The sequence below is a fragment of the Sphaeramia orbicularis genome, chromosome 15 (assembly GCF_902148855.1).
Source record: "Sphaeramia orbicularis chromosome 15, fSphaOr1.1, whole genome shotgun sequence".
NCBI classification, from domain to species: domain Eukaryota; kingdom Metazoa; phylum Chordata; class Actinopteri; order Kurtiformes; family Apogonidae; genus Sphaeramia; species Sphaeramia orbicularis.
Genome location: NC_043971.1, coordinates 33944775 through 33963102, shown reverse-complemented (window position 1 = coordinate 33963102; position 18328 = coordinate 33944775). Strand labels below are relative to the sequence as shown.

At 34.2% G+C, this 18328-nt stretch overlaps 1 protein-coding gene across 2 annotated transcripts; it reads left to right on the top strand.

Moving 5' to 3' along the window:
• Positions 1–621: 621 nt before the first annotated feature.
• On the top strand, positions 622–14765 carry LOC115434664 (nuclear localization sequence-binding protein-like). 2 transcript variants are annotated; one of them, XM_030156733.1, is made up of 5 exons: positions 622–725; positions 7093–7160; positions 7253–7310; positions 7403–7479; positions 13502–14765. In XM_030156733.1, exons 3-5 carry the CDS (start codon positions 7283–7285, stop codon positions 13793–13795), a joined length of 399 nt encoding a protein of 132 aa, XP_030012593.1. In that variant the 5' UTR covers positions 622–725; positions 7093–7160; positions 7253–7282; the 3' UTR covers positions 13796–14765. The 2 variants fall into 2 exon arrangements, with proteins under 2 accessions (XP_030012593.1, XP_030012592.1); XM_030156732.1 differs by having other exon boundaries at positions 656–725; positions 7096–7160.
• Positions 14766–18328: the final 3563 nt, after the last annotated feature.

Below are 18328 nucleotides of genomic sequence, written 5' to 3'. Positions count from 1 at the left end.
AGTAAATGTCATAAAATCTCTTCACAAACTTGTTTTTATAACCTCAAGTAATATTTTTAAACTGACCATAAATTGCATAACGTGCAAAGGTACTAGATTTATGTGTCAATTTTACATGTAACAAAAAGCATCAAATCCTCATGTATTTTTCAAAAAAGTAGATATTTCTTTTAATTTATTAATTAATTGTCTTGTTTGGCAACACTATATTTGTATATTGGTGATAGTGGGATTTCAGTCCCTGTTGATACAAAAGCATAAATCATATAAAACATGTATATAACAAAAGATGAGGACATGGAGACCTTCCCTTATTATTTTTCCTGGTCACTTAAGTGCTTTGTTGTCATTGAGAACTGTGAATGTAGGATTTCAGTTGTGTTTTAAATGTTATTTTAGTCAGTGATATGTTATAGACTATAGTGAAGTGATAACTGTCAGCTAAGGGTGGGGTATTTCCTGCTGAGGACTTTCAGGTTGTGTGTGTTTACTGAAGGTGTGTGTGTCTGTTTTGGTCTCTGACGGTAATGACTTCACATGTGATCCACTGTGTGCTCACACAACACACTTATAAAACACACACACACACACACACACACACACATAGGTGGGTGTGAGCTCCTCATGTTCATGGTCATGTTCAAATGTACGAACAGAACCAGGAAGGAGACAGTCAGACTGCAGTGTCGTGGACCTGAGGAGGAGGAGGAAGAGGGGCATCATGGGTATGTAGACTGTGATAAAACCATAAATGTGCAGGATGTTTATTTCTTTATATAGACTGTAGTGACAATGGAACAGAAACTGTGAGGTATGTTCAGTGTGTGGGTAGTATCGCAGCAGAAAAGTCTAGATGTGACTGAACTGACTTATATACCTTTTTTTTTTAGGCTACTTTTACTCACAATGACTTTGATAGTACAGGATGTCCCATAAGTCTCCATACATAGGAGACATAATACATATGGTTCTAACATGTATTTCTTTATATTTCTTCTTTATAGTTCTTCAGCAGTGGAGGACACACATTGAAATGTGTTCCCGACAAAATGGCAGTCATATAGAGCATATTATATAAATAAAAATGGTTTATGTCAAGAAATGTTTATTTTTCCTATGTATGGAGACTTATGGGACACCCTGTAGTAAAAAAAAAGCACTAGATAAGCCATAAATTGCTATTAGATCATTTAAAACCAGAGTTGTCGTTGCTATACTTTAAAATTTGTGGTATTTTTAGTTTTTATGCTCAGACACATTGGCCAAAGGGTGTTGTCATCAGTTTGTCGTCTGTCCATCCATCCGTCTGTCTGTATGTCCATATGTGCAAAAACTTTGGTGTGCACTGATAAGTCAGGCCAGTGGGTGGCAGTAGTGTGACTGATAAGTCAGGCAGAGGGTTTTCAACTGGACACACATTAGGTTTTGTATTTCCAGTTAATTCTGCTGGACTACTTTTAGAATATCACTGTAGTTTTAATCCCCTTTCAGTACAATTTCAATGATCTCCTCTGGTACTGCTATATTAATATGTTGTTCATATTTGTTCTGATATGTTGTCACATTAGAAAATACTTTTAAGGGGAATTTAAGGGCATTTTGGAAGACCACACTAAAATGAGAATCACTGTATTTCCCTTACCTTAGCAAATAAAAACTCATTTTAGTCCAGGGGCCACATACAGCCCAATCTGACCTGAACAGCCCAGACCAGTAAAATAGTAACATAACAATTTATTAATAATAACCACACATTTTTCTTGCTGTTTTGATGCAAAAAAGTAAAAGGGCAAAAAGCTTCTCGTTTATACATGTGCTTTGCAACTTACAGATCACAGTGGATCTACAAAGGCACAAAACATTTGGTAACAGGCTGAATGTTGTTAAAATTTGTACAAGTCATTCACTTTTTTTTTTTTTTATTTTTATAAAGGATAAGGTTATTTTACTTTCTTCCACACTAAAACAAAGTCATCATTTATAGGTTATAATGCTATTATTTTAAAGGTCCAGTCCACTTGAGATCAAATTGGGCTGTTTGTGGTTCCTGAACTAAAATGATTTGACCCCCTTAATTGTTAATATCTTCAGTGTAATTTTGGCACATTAAAAATTCATCCTGTGGGCCGGATTGGAACATTTTGGTGTGCTGGTTTTGGCCTTCTCTTTCCTTTTCTCTGTTTTGTAGAAGGAGGCATCCAGCATTAAGATGTATTACCATCGTCTATGAAATGAATTCTCAACTTAAAAACCCAGAGCAGACACGAGCTCTAACAAAAGCCTCTTACATTTTTGCTTGTGAATTGGATAATTCACTACCCCTAATTTCACCACTAGATATCACTAAACATCACTCACCGAACCCCTTTTTCTTCAAATATCTCTGTATTTTTAATAAAAACTATACAGTCGTGGAAAAATTTGTTTGTGCAAAATTAGCTGCCAAAGTGTTTTGGTTTTTTTTTTTAATGTAAAAAAGTGTTTCTGAGGCACACTGAAGAACAATTAGAAGTATTACATAGTATTCAATGATATTTATAGACAAATAAATCACATTTAAGTAGAGTCCATCTGTGCCATTCCCAAAACTATTGGCCTCGAATGTAATATGAAAGATATTCTGGAAATAGCAAAGCATAGACTAGTGCAATAATAATCCCTCAGTTTACACCTGACCCACAAGTATGTGTTGGTTTATTTATCTGCAGAGACACTGTGCTCTGCCTGCATTTAATTATTTTACTCTTCCTTTTTTTTTTTTTTTTTTTTTTACTGTGTTCATCCATTAAGCAGCCACAAGTGAAGGATCTTCAGGGATCAGTATTTGGCATTACTTTAATACATTTCAAGTCACTACCTTGAACACAACCTGCTCAGCCTGAGTTATCTTAGTGAATTATTATGAGTAAAATTGAACAAAATGACATGGATGATGAACACCATGATGAACAATGAACAAATCTAATTACACTCAAGTCAGTTACCAAATAATGTACTTACTTACAGGGTGGGGAAGCAAAATTTACAATGAATATTTAGTTGTTTTTTCTCAGCAGGGACTACGTCAATTGTTTTGAAACTAAACATATATTGATGTCATAATCATACCTAACACTATTATCCATACCTTTTCAGAAACTTTTGCCCATATGAGTAATCAGGAAAGCAAACGTCAAAGAGTGTGTGATTTGCTGAATGCACTCGTCACACCAAAGGAGATTTCAAAAATAGTTGGAGTGTCCATAAAGACTGTTTATAATGGAAAGAAGAGAATGACTATGAGCAAAACTATTACGAGAAAGTCTGGAAGATACTATTAAAGAAGAATGGGAGAAGTTGTCACCTGAATATTTGAGGAACACTTGCGCAAGTTTTAGGAAGCGTGTGAAGGCAGTTATTGAGAAAGAAGGAGGACACATAGAATAAAAACATTTTCTGTTATGTACATTTTCTTGTGGCAAATAAATTCTCATGACTTTCAATAAACTAATTGGTCATACACTGTCTTTCAATCCCTGCCTCAAAATATTGTAAATTTTGCTTCCCCACCCTGTGTTTACAGTATGAAAGTGAACAGTCATTTAAGTCAGTAATATAGTCTGCATTGGTGGAGAATTTTAATATGTAATCAATATTACAAAAATATGTATACACACATATATAAAGCTCTAAATTCACACACACACACACACACACACACACACACACACACACACCTACACACACACACACACACACACACACACACACACACACACACACACACGTATATGAGTGTTAAAGAGTGAACTCTTCCTCTGTTCTTCATATTGATAATTTCTTTCCTTTTCCTTTTCCTCTTCTACTTGTATGTAGTAACTGCAGCCCACAGCAATTTCCTGTGGGACTGATAAAATATTCTGAATTAGTGTGGTGGTGTTACAATGTGCAGAACACACTGCATATAAACCTAATTCAAACCTTAGAACATCAGTCCACGGGGCTTCGTCACACTGGATCCAGGCCTGAAGTGAACCAGGAGCCATGGCTGCTCCAGATCACCCAATCACCTGCAGAGGACGGCTGATGCTAATACGTCCCACCAACAGGCCCCCAGGGGTCACCAAGCCCTTTATCCTAACATACGATACAGACCACTGGTCTGCTGTGTGTCTGCTGGACTGAGACCAAAGCTGAGCCACAGAGACCTCTATTAGCCCTCTTCCACCAACATGGAGCCTGGGCCATTCCAGGTCACTGAAGTCTTGGGAGCATTTCGACCAAAAATTATTTTAGTTCAGAACCTGGAATGTTGGTTCTTAACTGGAACCAAAAATAACGGGTCTTAGGTTCATGTGGAAATGTCACGTTCAACACAAAAGACAGACAAAATGGAGACAAAGGATTGAAACCCAAAATGTCCTCTGAAACAGTACTTTTGGGTTGCCAGTTGGAGTAAAATGCAAAACAACCATTTGATAAGTGAATTAGTATTAGTAGTTAAAATAGAAAAAAAGGGGAGGGGCCTCTGTCATCAAATACGTAACAAGACAAAAATTATGCAAAACAACTAAAACAAGAAAAGCACTCTGAGAGCGCAGACCTCCACCAAGACAGATCTGCCCCCGCCCCAATCACCACCAAAATTTAATCATTTCTTCCTTGTGCCAGTGTCAACATTTCCTGAAAATTTCATGAAAATCCATCCATAACTTTTTGAGTTATCTTGAAAAAAAAAAAAACAACCTAAAAGATGCAAGAATGAAAAAAAGATGAAAACAGAGACTTTCAGAGACAGAGGAAAAGACACTAAAGTCTGTTTGTGTGAGAAGTGAAGACTGTCCATGAATTACATCCCATTACATGCATTTATTCAGAATTATTTTGACAAAAGACGAATCAGTAAAAATACAGTACATCTTTCCTAAAGATAGAACATTGGATCAATATTCTGTTTACAATAGATTTTATGATTCTGTGCAAGATTGATGAGAAAGGTGCAACCTATCTTTTACATTTGAATAATATTTCTTGATGATAACAGTATTATAGTTTTCCATTAATATACAAATGAAAATAAAGTAGAGTTTTACATTTTGGATGGAAGTATATTTACTAGCATCAGCAAGGAGCTCTAGCACCTGGAACAAACCATATCATGAAATAAAACTAATATAATCATTAGTGCCCTGTGAAGTAAACATTCTTTTATGTAGCCAATTTCAAAAAATAAAAAATTAATAAATAAAAAAAATTCTGTTTTCTCAGGCCCCTGTTAGCCATTGTTATCACTTTTCTCTCCCTTTTTAATAACTCATGCTTCTTTGCCAGTTTCCCTCCAAACCTGTGGACATGTGGGCTGCTCTCACTAGATGGCACCAGAGCTTTGTCAGTCCTGAGCTGAGTCAGTTTAAGAACATGAACTAATGGTGTTAAAGGCGTATGTAACACTTCTCTGACAGGATGAAGTATGTGTGTCGGATACATCCACTCTGAAACTCCCTCCTGGTTTGCATTCAGCTTTTTTTTATATCATGTTTTTTTTTTTAAATTAAACAATTACCTATACTGGAAACATCATGATGCAACAGTTTTTTCAGATACATTTTTATTTTTAATTTTTATGGAATGTCCTTTGCAGCGGACAGTTTTTTTTTTTTTTTCCCCTTTTCATTCATTCATTCATTTCATTGATTTGTTTATTTTGAGCATTTACAGAATACATGCAAGTTCAAAAATTCCAAAATCATTCATTTACACTCAAAAAGGAGTGGGAAGAAGAAAAATTTATTTAATCCCACCCCCATTCTCATCATCAAATAACTTAACATAAAAACATTTTAAATACTCCTGTCCTTAGACTTCAAGCCAGAACACTGAACAAAATAGACCTATACCAAATTAGTATAAAGTCATTTGACAGTATTTACATTATATAACTAAAATATGTGTGAAAAATAGAAACAAAGTACTTTCCTGGTGGTGTTACCACCGGTAACAGTTACCCGTCAACTTATATTATAATAATTACATACCAACAATGATAAGACTAAAACTACAAAACCACAAATGGTAAAGGGCAGCACATACCAACAATGGTACGAACAACAGCAGAAGGTAATGGACAACACATATCAACTAGACGATGAACAATAAGCACACATTAACATTATAAGACAGAATATTGATGTAACATCAGTATTAAGACCCTCTGTCTTTATACTGAGACCTGACCATATGTTTATAGAACAGTTTAAATCTGTGGATACTTGGACATTGCTTGTGTTGGATGTCCACACTGTTCCACAGTTTCACTCCACATACAGACACACAAAATGTTTAGAGTGGTTTGAAATGTGGGTGACGTGAAATCTCCAAAACCTCTCAGATTATGAGTACTCTCCTGAACTGTAAAACTTATTTTCTATATTACTTGGCAGTAATTTGTGGAATGCTTTTCTTTTCTTTTTTTTTTTGTATAAAGCTGTGAAACTCGTGGACAGAAAACCCATAAGTGGGTAACTTCATAAAATCACAGAGCAGTCCAACTTCTAAAACTAAGATGATACTGTTTTTCAATGTATTGCTTTGGGTCTATAGAAACTGCCCCCATGTGGTTTGGAGAATGTTGCCTTTATAATCCTTTGGAAAGTGAGCTTCAACTATGTGTCCACTAATGTGGACGTCATGCATGAAAGGGTTAAGCAGGTTTTACAGGGAAAACCTGAACTGTGACTAACATAAATAGAATTGTTAAAGGTTTGGTGTGTAATATGTGGTGGTATTTAGCTGTGAAGTTACCCCCTGCCACCTCCCCTATGGTGGCCACAAAAAACACTCAAAACACACTCCTGTTACTGAGTATAAAATGGAAAAACAAGAGCAAGAGTAAGTCTGTTTTCAAACATCTCCTTGTCCTACTAAATCATACATGGAAATTGAGAGAAAGGGCAGAAATAAATTCTCCAGCCTTTTAATTTTTAAGAGACTGTGTTTAGTGTCCCTCACCAATTGAACTAATATCAGTACAGTCAGAACTCAGTTCATTCATGTCATATTTTCAAGTATTTATATTTGCTTCTCCTACTTCTAACACACTCTGACTTGTACCAGCAGTGAACTGAAGCCCTGACTGTATGACATGCATTTTACTGCTGATGTTGGAACTACAAATCTAACAGGTACTGTATAGTTTCTTCACTTTTTCCTCCATCATGTTAAAAGTTGATTAAAAAAACCCACACATATTTTTTAATTTTGTGTTTTTCTTCAGTAATCTCTTGAAAGCAGTGTCAAGTGTAGAATGATGAGTGGAACAATGGGAAGTCCGTGTAAGCATTTTATTATCTCTGCTTCTTTTTTTTGTTCTACCTGTTTATCTTTGCCAAACTGTCACTTACCTTTTATCCTCTTTTCTGTCCAGACCAGTTTAGAAGACTACACTACATGTCTGGAGGCTCCAGTAAGAACCAGTCTGCAGTCGATCTCAGACAACCTAAGGTATGAGTCTAACATTAACGTGTAAAGACCCAAACATCCACCAGGACCAAAACCATCTACTGATCTAAACTGTTTAACACCTGCTGATCCACTAATCCTATCAATCCTTGTAAACAACTGGTGTAAAATGCAGTTTTTCCATCTTTTCATGGTCATCAGATATGACCCATTTGGATGTTCAGAGCCTCCATAGTTACTATGGAAACACCGTCATCTTCTACAACATTGATTCACCAGTAAAACCCATGGAATTGGATCAATGACAGTGGATGGACACACTTGGTTTATGTTCAGTTAATAATAGATTTGCTTAGAAAATCACTTTTTCTTCAGTTTTCTCTGTTTCTGATTTAATAACTCACAACTTTAATCAGAGCTCTACATGATTAGTGAATTAAATATAGGAAAATATGTGTTTTTTACTGAAAAAATGCAAAATACAGAGTATAATATTATAATAAATGCTGATAAGTCACTTAAAAAAAGTGAAATCTAGAGAGAAATTTATTTGGGAGCAACCACAAAAGTAGCACTAGGTCCTTATGGGTTAAACGGTACCTGTAGTGAATTTTCATTGCTAGCTATTTCAAAATATCACGTATAATACTGGTGGTTCCATCATGTAACTTCCATCATAGCCCGTTGTCAAGTACACAGAAGTACTAAGTCACTGCTCCATCAGTCAGACAAGGTCAGCGACATGTTGCCTCCTTCACGGGCTGTTCCAGCACCGGTAGTGACGCAGACTCATTTTATCCAGTTACCTGGACTGTGGTGAACTGGTCACTGATCCTGTGCAGCAGACACCAGTCTAAGATGACACATTATCGGTTTGAATAGGTAACCTTTTACACCCGTTTCCTCAAAATTGCTAGCCATAGTTCTCTTCTTGAACACATGATTCCCACTCAGTCTTGCCCACTGACTGCTGCTTGTTTACTCATACTTAATCACCCAGAATCAACAATGGTACGTCACTTCTGGCCGGTAATGGCTGCTCCCCATAGGTTGTGCCCTCACCTGTAATTCACGTAATAAAAAGGTCCACTGTGGTGCGTTCATGGTGTTTTTTTTTAAAGTAACACACAAAGCACAATGACCAGTACAGGTACATTTTAAAATGAACCACTATATGTGTACAGAAGATTCATTATTAAATCAAAGTAAAATTGACATTACTGTGAAATAATATCATTTGCATTAGAGTGAAAAATGAAAGAGTCAGTTGCAGATGTTATCGGAAAAATATTTTCATTGTCTGTTGAAACACACAAGTACTTTGACACCTGTACCAAACTGTAAAAGCTCAAGAGGAAGTGTTTGAGTTTTAAGATGTTATGTCACCAGAGGCTGTCGCTTGAGTCTGAATTCTTTCAAGTTTTAAAACACTCATTGTCCACTTTAACCCTTTCATGCATAGTGGTCACAACAGTGGACAGTTATTCTCCAGCTGTTCTCTTGTATATTCATGGGTTTTATTGTTTTAGTTCCATATCAGCCAACACAGTGGACGCTTATGCATCATCTCATACATTGCAATTCATACCATTATTGTAACTTTGCTGTTCTTGATAAACCAGATCTGCACTAACATGTTTGAGTGTAAATCAATTCCTTGTTATTGTTATTAGACTGTAGGTTTTTTGTTTTTTTTTGCATATTATCTCCATAAAGTGAATAATAACTAATATTAGAGTATGTTAAAATGTGACAAACACCACATTAACAGCATTTTAAAAATTTATTTCATAGTTTTCACACAGTATATCAGTAAATACATGTTTCTTTGTTTCAAAAATTAAATGCATGGTGTCCAGCTGAGTGGATATTTTTGCAACTCCATGAAAAATCGGTTCATAAAAAATTTTCAGTCGTATTGTTTTTTTCATGCCTAAAGATTAATAAAAACACTCGGGAAAAATATCTTGATGAGGGTCAAAAAACGGTATTCAAAATCTCTCTGACGGGACATTTTAGAGACAATTTGACCCACATTTTTACTTTTAAATTCATTTTTGCTTTAGTCGGACCATAAGGGATTATCCAAAACAAGGAGCTACTTTATATTGAAATAAATGTTGGAATGGCAATCAATTAAAGTTCACACTCTGACTGGACATTACTGTGTTTTGACCCATTAAGGTTCTCATAATTCATGCATGAAAGGGTTAACCAACATACAGCTAAAAAAAATTATATATATATATATATATATATATATATATATATATATATATATATATATATATATATATATATAGAATAGCAGATAAAAAAAAGATGCTTGAATAAATCAGTATTTGTCTAAAGTGTACTATACTGGACTACAGTATACCCACTGCTTTGTGCACAGCAAATGTACAGCCTTAAGTTTGGTAGTTTTACACTAATGTCATGTTCATTTTTGGAAATATAAGTGTGTATACTTGGACAAAATGGTGGAGAAGAAATGCTGAAGAAGAAGAGGGATGAAATGTTCTATTCTGTAAAACACCAGCAAGTAGGAATTTTAGGTGCTTGATAAATGTTAATAGGTGCCTATGATAACAGAAATGTCAACTTAACCCTTTCATGCATAATGGTTACTCCAGTGAACAGTTATTCTACAGCTGTTCTCTTGTATACTTTATTTTATGTGTATATTATATTTTTATATTTGGTTGTTTTAGTTTCATATCAGCCAACACAGTGGACGCTTATGCATCATCCCTAACACTGCAGTTCATACCATTACTGTAACGTTGCTGTTCTTGATAAACCTGATCTGCACTGACATGTTTGAGTGTAGATTAGTTGTTATTTGTTAGACTGTAATTAACAGTTTTTTTTGTTTTTTGTTTTTCAAACTTTTTTTTTTTTTTTTTTTTTTGCATATTATCTCCATGAAGTGAGTAACAACTAGTATTAGAATATGTCAAAATGTGAGAAAACATCAGATTAGCAGCATTAAACATGTTTTTATTTTATTGTTTTCATATCATTTTTTGATATTGGGTTGTAAATACTTCAAGAATATAATGCGTGGTGTAGCATGGACATTTTTGTAAATCCAAAAAAAACCCCTAAAAAACTCAATTGTATTGTTTTTTTCATGCCTAAGGAGGAATAAAAACACTCAAAAAAACCCCCCAAAACTCAACTAAGGTTCTCATAATTCATGCATGAAAGGGTTCATGTAAAAAAGGAAGAAATATAAGTTCTTCATCAGCATTTAACAGAGCCCAGCTGAGATCCTTCCACTGCATAATTACTGCAGTGACTGATATATTTCAGCCAAAGTAAATGTAACCCTTACTGATGCAGTGAATAGACCAGACAATGCCAGGATTCATTGGGCTCATAGTGTTTGTAAGGGAGACCCTCAGCAGAATGGGACATCATTTTAACTCCTCCTCCACAGAGTCCAGACCTGAACCCCACTGAGAATATTTAGGATATGACAGAGGAGACTTTACACAGAGGTTTGACTCCCACCATAAATTCAAGCTCTTGGCCGAACAGTAACACAACTGGACAGAAATAAATGTTGTGACATGTATTGTTACAGTGCATAAATATTGTGTGGCATTAACAGTCACAGGGTGAATGCCTCCTGTATTCAAATCTTAAAGATGAATTATTACAGACAGTGTATAAACACACTAATTAGCACTTCTGGGGCTAATTAGCAGGTTAGCTGATGAACCATATAATCTAATATAAATGAATGTTAATAGAACCAATGCTGATACTAAAGTAAGAGGCCAGACACTGTTATTAAGTACCGGTAAACTGCACGACAAAATCCTCTGATGGTTTTGTTGGTATCATTTCACACAGATTCACTCATGGCAGCCAACGCCCTTGATGATGCATAATTTATGTCTCCTGTATTACTTAACCCTTAGGGGCTGCTCTGTGCTTTTTATCCGCTTGTAATTCTTAATTTTTTGTTTAATTTTCACTGTGTTCATGTATATGGTATGAATTTTGACAAGACTGTATATTTTTCTTTGATTTTGTTATTTCTTGTTAGAGAAAAAAAAAAGAGCCATTGAAACCCATTTAACCCTTTGATGCATGAATTATGAGAACCTTAGTAAATATTTTTTTCCTGGGTGTTTTTATTCCTCTTTAGGCACGAAAAAAACAATGAGATTGAATTTATTTACTTATTTATTTTTTAATAAACCTATTTTTCATGGAGTTACAAAAATGTCCAATCATTTGGATACCATGTGTTTAATTTTTGAAGCAAAGAAACATGTATTTAAAACACAATATCACAAAGTGATATACTGTGTGAAAACTATGAAACAAAAGCATTTTTGATGCAACTAATCTGATGTTTTTTCACCTTTTATCATACTCTAATACTAGTTCTTACTCGTTTCATGGAGATAATATTTAAAAAAAAAAAAAAAAAAAACCCATTTGTTTATGAAAACTGTTAATTACATTCTAATAACAATTACCAATTGGTTTACACACAATCAGATTACTGCAGATCAGGTTTATCAAGAACATGAAGTTACAGTAATGGTATGAATGTCAGTGTATGGGATGGTGCATTAGTGTCCACTGTGTTGGCTGATATGCAACTAAAACAACAAAACCCATGAATATACAAGAGAACAGCTGGAGAATGGCTGTCCACTGTAGTGACCACTATGAATGAAAGGGTTAAATGAAAATATAAATAAAAATCATATTTTTTTCATGCTTACCAGTATGAATGTAAGTATTTGACACTACACAGAAAATAATATAGCAAAAAAACTAAATGTTGTTGTTAGTCATTGACATACAACAGTCTGTAATCATTCAGAACAAAAAACAATCAACTTTGATTGTAGTGTAATGAAAAAAAAGACATTTTTCATCTAAAAATATGGTAGCATCAGGACAAAAACCTGGCATTCAAAGGGTTAAAATCATGAAAAAAAAAAAAAAAAAAAAAAAAAAAAAAATCAATATTTGATGTTAATAATTAGGTTAGATGTTGGTGAAAAAATAGCTCAATGAAAGTAGAATATAATATTAATGTGTAATATTTTTAATATCTTGCTTTTAAAGAGCAAATTTTTTGTGCTTAGTGGTCTGAGTGTGGCTAATGTTATACCCGATCCTCAGGGTTAAACAGGTGTCTTATTATAAAAATACACCCCTCATACAGTTAGTACCAAAATATTAATTATGGCCACAGTGCAGACACTGAAGAGCTGTAAACAGGTTTATTATATGTGTTTTTGTTGGTTTTCTTGTTTGTTTTGTTTTTGTTTGTTTTTTTGTTTTTTTAGTTTTTATTAATATCTGGTAAGAAAAGTTGTAAATGGGTATTATCATATTAGTGTATATAGGAAAAAGGATGTGTGATATTAATATACTATTATTATTATTATTATTATTATTATTATTATTATTATTATTATTATTATTATTATTATTATTATTATTATTATATTCATACAAAATAATAATTGCTATATAATGATCAGAAGGAATAGAAATTGGGGGTAGGAGTACATAAGTTTTTACTTCTTCCTACTCCTTTTCGAGCTTGTATAATTTCATTTCATTTGTTTTATTATTATTATTATTATTATTATTATTATTATTATTATTATTATTATTATTATTATTATTATTATTATTATTATTATTTACTAATTTTTTGTTTATTTTTGTTGTTTGTTTGCTTATCAATCATTTATGTACCAGTACTTATAATTTGTTGGTTGATTTTTGTTTTGATTTCACTGTCTACATGTTCGAAATAAAGATTTCATTCATTCATTCATTACTGCTGCACATCAAGTTGACAGTGTTAACATGGGGGTGGGCAGTTTCTGGGGATTGACTTCATTTTGGAGGCTGCATCAAGTGGTCTTCTCAGGAACAGCAGATTTTGTCAGTTTCATTTTGACTCGGTCAGTGTCTGCTCGTACTGGACCAGGCTTTGAAACGTCCAGCATATAGATCAGGCGGTTCATGTGTGACCTGGACTTTAACCCTCATCCTCTGTGTCCCTGCCTCTGTTCAGTCCAAATCAGGCCCTGAGTTCCTCGGTCTGACCCGCTGTGCAGGCTGCTACAACCAGAACCAGAACTCCTCCCAGGGGCGGGGGGACAGCAGCGAAACCAGCTCCACATCTGAAGACTCGTCATCCTCAGAGTCAGAATCGGAGTCAGAGTCAGAAGCGGAGTCGAGCTGCAGTGACGGCTGTTCGGATCAGGGTTTATCAGAAACAGATGAGAAGCCTGAAGCTGAGGAGGACTCACCTGTGTCTGCAGTGGCTGCTGAGTCTGTGGGTGGAGGTCAGGATGGAGATGGCTGAGGAAAGAGACCTCCAGAAGCCATCCAGAGCACCACTTATCCAGTCGTTCTCCATCAGAGTGAAATAATCGGCAGATGTGTTGATCTGATAGTTCTTTGTTTACTGTGAAAAGAAGAAAAGTTACTCCATTTGTTGTGTTTTTTGTTGTTATCTGATGATCACACATTGAAACCTGCAGCTTTGAGGTCCACTTCTCCATCATTTACACTGTGTTCATGTGCTGACAATGAACTGTTTGACCTGCAGTTGTTTTGCACTTTATAGAAGAAGATTGATGTTTTCCCTCTACACAGCAAAGAGGATGATGGTGGAGAACAACTGTGATGGTGTTTGTTAAAGCTGTATTGATTTTTTTTTCCTTGTTTCCTTTTTTTTTTTTTCCTGAAAATGTGTCTTGAAGCTCTGGCAGACTCGCCTTGACTTCAGTGGAGGTCTGATGGACAAGAGTGAACAACTTGAACACATATTGCACTTAATGTGTGACTTTTACCAACATGTTCCTTTTATATTTGCTGTTAAGCACTGCATTTTCTTTCCCACAAAATGCTTCAATATTACAAAGAAATCATCTGAAAGTCCATCTCTCCATGTTTCCTTGACCTTCCTCCACTTTCTTAAATACAGTGAAACCTGTAGTTGTTAAAATCAAATAAGAGTTTTAGTCAGTAATGGCAGCTTTTATTTCTCACATGATCGTTCTTTAATCTATGACTTGAGATTTTAGAATTATATAACCGTGTGTTCTACAGATTAAATCATGTATGATTATTTAATATAGTCATGAAACAACTCATATTCCTTCATCTTTGGTTAAAATGGTTAAAAGATACTTAAAAGAACTTTTTTTTGCTAATGTAAAAACACCAAAGTAAATGGAATACATTACAATCGGCCTGATCACAGTCAAGGGTAACAGGAAGGGTGCACAGGTAGATAAAAAAAATAATAATGCTCTATCAAAAAATCAGACAGGCCATTTTATTTGTCTGATATTTCTCTTTTAAAGTCCAAAATATTTTTGTATTATGGTGTCTACTAAAAATTTCACAGGCTTGTACCCCTGTCAAATCAGAAATTATTGGGTGTACGGACACTCCAGCCTAATAGCCTCCATATTTAATGCCTACAAAGATATACAAATGTTTCAGCACTCAGGATAATCATGCATTGTCTATTACATAGATGTGGTGTCCAAAGCATGCGTGCTGAAAAATTCCATATACTGACAGAAACAATAAAATTAGACCCACATATCTGATATGGTGTATGGACACTACTTGGTGTACGGACTCTACAAGACTGGAATGGAAATCTGGTTTACCACATGGTCGCATCTCTGTTAAATCTGTAACTAAGTCTTCCTGGTACATTTGTGAACAAGTTATAACAATATATCTATAAGTCATGTACGCCATATTATTGATGGAAGTATAATGGTGTACGGACACTACATGAATTTTGGTGAACAACGCGCCATTGAAAACATGCGGTTCGACGTAAACATCCATTTGACACATTGTTCCCAAATTTTCTGCAGCCAGGGAGCAGACCAAAATCTGTCTAGTTGTGCATATTTAGTCATAATAATACGTAAATAACAGGTTCCCATTCTATTATTACAATTAAAGGGCTGTAAGATACAAAATGGTTGATTGTCTTAATACTGAAAATAAGAATTGATAATCAAACAGCTGTTCAACAAAAATGATCAATAAATGAAAAGCAATGTGATGTGTGTATTTTGTAATAAAAAAGACACAGGAGTTGAGTAGTAATTATTTATTGTGTTACAAAACATTATGTTAATGTTACAATAATTTTGCTCTGTTATAACAATAAAATTGTGCACATGTTTTCACGCTCATTGGGTCGCCATTTTATCAGTTTTTATCTGATTTTCCTCAAATTTGGAGGATTGTAAGATCTAGTAATAAGATGGCCAAAGAAACATTTTGGGAATGTATTTGGGGGGATCTTTTTGCAATACTGATTAATAACTGATGCAAATATACTTGTACACCTTAATTGTGATCAGTCCGAATGTAAAGTGTAAATATGCCATTATTTTGTAGCAACAAACGTCAAATTAAACTTTTCTTATAATATTTTAGGAGTTTCATCTGTAACCTGTTCATATAAAAACAATATGGAGTTTTCAAAATTATAAAATGTTTCTCCATACAAACACTTCACGGCTATTTGATAAAGTTGTGGGTGCAGGTTCAAGTTTATCACTGTTTTCTGTTCAGTGTGTATTGCAGCTTCAGTTTTTCAGTTTGACGGCAGGATCAAAGATGCTTTGTGGACAGAACAAACAGAACTAAAATAACTGGATTCACCTGCTGGATTCCAACCAAATCTTATTTTCTTTATTGTATATACAGTATGTATTGTATTTTTTTTGGCTGAATAGATGACACAGGTGATTCTCAAGTTATCTAGAATATATAATAATACTTTAAATTGACATTCGAAGATGTAACATAATGTAATGCATGTCAAAATGTCATCTGTGACAATGACATAATAACATCAAATCCTCTTTCATTTTTAAAGTTTTGCATAAATAAATGACAATTGATAATTGTAATAGAAGGAGATTTTTAAAAAAAATATATAATTTAAATCCCCATGAAATGGTGGATGGAGTTCTATTTGCTTTAGTCTCTTTTTACAGATTTCCTTTAAAATCTTCAACTCTCCAATAAAACCCAGTCATTGAACGTCATGCACAGGATGTGTTTTGATGAAACCTAAATACCATTAAAAATACATATAAAACAATGTTTTGTCATAGTTGGACCAGATATGGACGTAAAAGGTGATGAATAGCATAAGATATATCAAATAAAAAGATTTAAACATTGAATTCCGTTCTTGTAGCAGCCATATGTTTCTATATTGGTGATAATGACATTTAAAAGCCTTGAAACATATGCATCAGGCAAATTCTGCCTCATATTCCTATCCCAGCAGGTTATGTATCATGTAAAGGCTTAATATAGAAGGTTTTACCAGAAAAAAAATGTATAGGCCTGCGCTTATATAACAGCTTTTTTCATCTTTATGCCCCAGAGGTTAGGGTATTTTCTGTGAGTGGGAAATCATGGAGAGGCCTGGAAGACTTTATTATTATTACATGTATTTACTGAGGGTGTGTTTCTGTAATTGACAGAGATAACGCCAGTGTGACCCACTGTGTACTCACATAACACATGTTAAAACACACACAGTTACACTCAGTTGGGTGTGAGCGCTCCTGTACATGATCAACTGTCTAAACCTGACAGTCAGGCTGCAGCGTCCCAGGGGCAACATGGGTATGTACGCTGGGATGGAGACAGAAATGTATACGATGTTTCTGTAAAGTTGACTGGGGTTGTTATGGAAGAGAAAAAAGGCTCATTTTACTTTGAAACTTTTTTTTCTTTAATTTACATTGAGAAAACTGTTAAAACTAAAGTGTATTATTACTTATAAATGCAGGGGATTTAAAACTAGAGATAGAAAGTAAACTTACTCATGTGTTCTTTTCATATAATTCTGTTCTTTTCTTTTCTTTTCTTTTCTTCTCTTTTCTTTTCTTTTCTTTTCTTCTTTCTTTCTTTTCTTTACTTGTATTGATAAAAAAGAGCATTGGATAAAGTGTATATTCTATCTATCTATCTATCTATCTATCTATCTATCTATCTATCTATCTATCTATCTATCTATCTATCTATCTATCTATCTATCTATCTATCTATCTATCTATCTATCTATCTATCTATCTATCTATCTATCTATCTATCTTGCTTAATACAAACCCTTTACTGTAACAAACACAAATAGGCTACAGTTGTTAAATGATGGTATAAATCTTATTATTTATTTATATTATATTATATATTTATAATATATTTATCATTATTTCTTCTTCATATTTATTATTTCATTAGTTTTAATACATTCTGACTTGTACCATCAGCAAACTGAGGACCCAACCATCTAAAACTCAAAAACGCATTTTATTGTTGATGTTAGAAGCTAAAAATCAGACAATTACTTTGTAGTATCTCCAAATTTTGTATCCTAAAATGTTGATTGAGAAAACTTAAACATGAGTTAATTTTCCTTTTTCCTTCAATAGTATGTTGAAAGCAGTAGAAGTGTAAATAAAGTGTGGAGGACTGAGAAGGCTGTGAAAGTTTTATATTCTGTCGTGGATGAAAAAAGCGTATCATCTTTCCTTGGTTCTTTTTTCCACTGCTCTATCTGCATGAAAGTGTCATTTATGTTTCATGTCCTTTTTGTCCTTTGATGTGTCCAGACCAGTTTAGAAGACAACGCTCCATCTCTACAGGCTCCAGTCAGGACCAGTCTGTACAACAACCCAAGGTAGATGATTAACATTAATATGTTTGGACAAGAGGGTGAAGCTTCAGATGCATGAGTCATATAATTTTAATCAGGTTACATTTTCAATATGCCATGCTACTGGGTTTTTCTGTTTGTCATGTATTGAGAAGCTTGACTTTTCATGAATTGATCAGC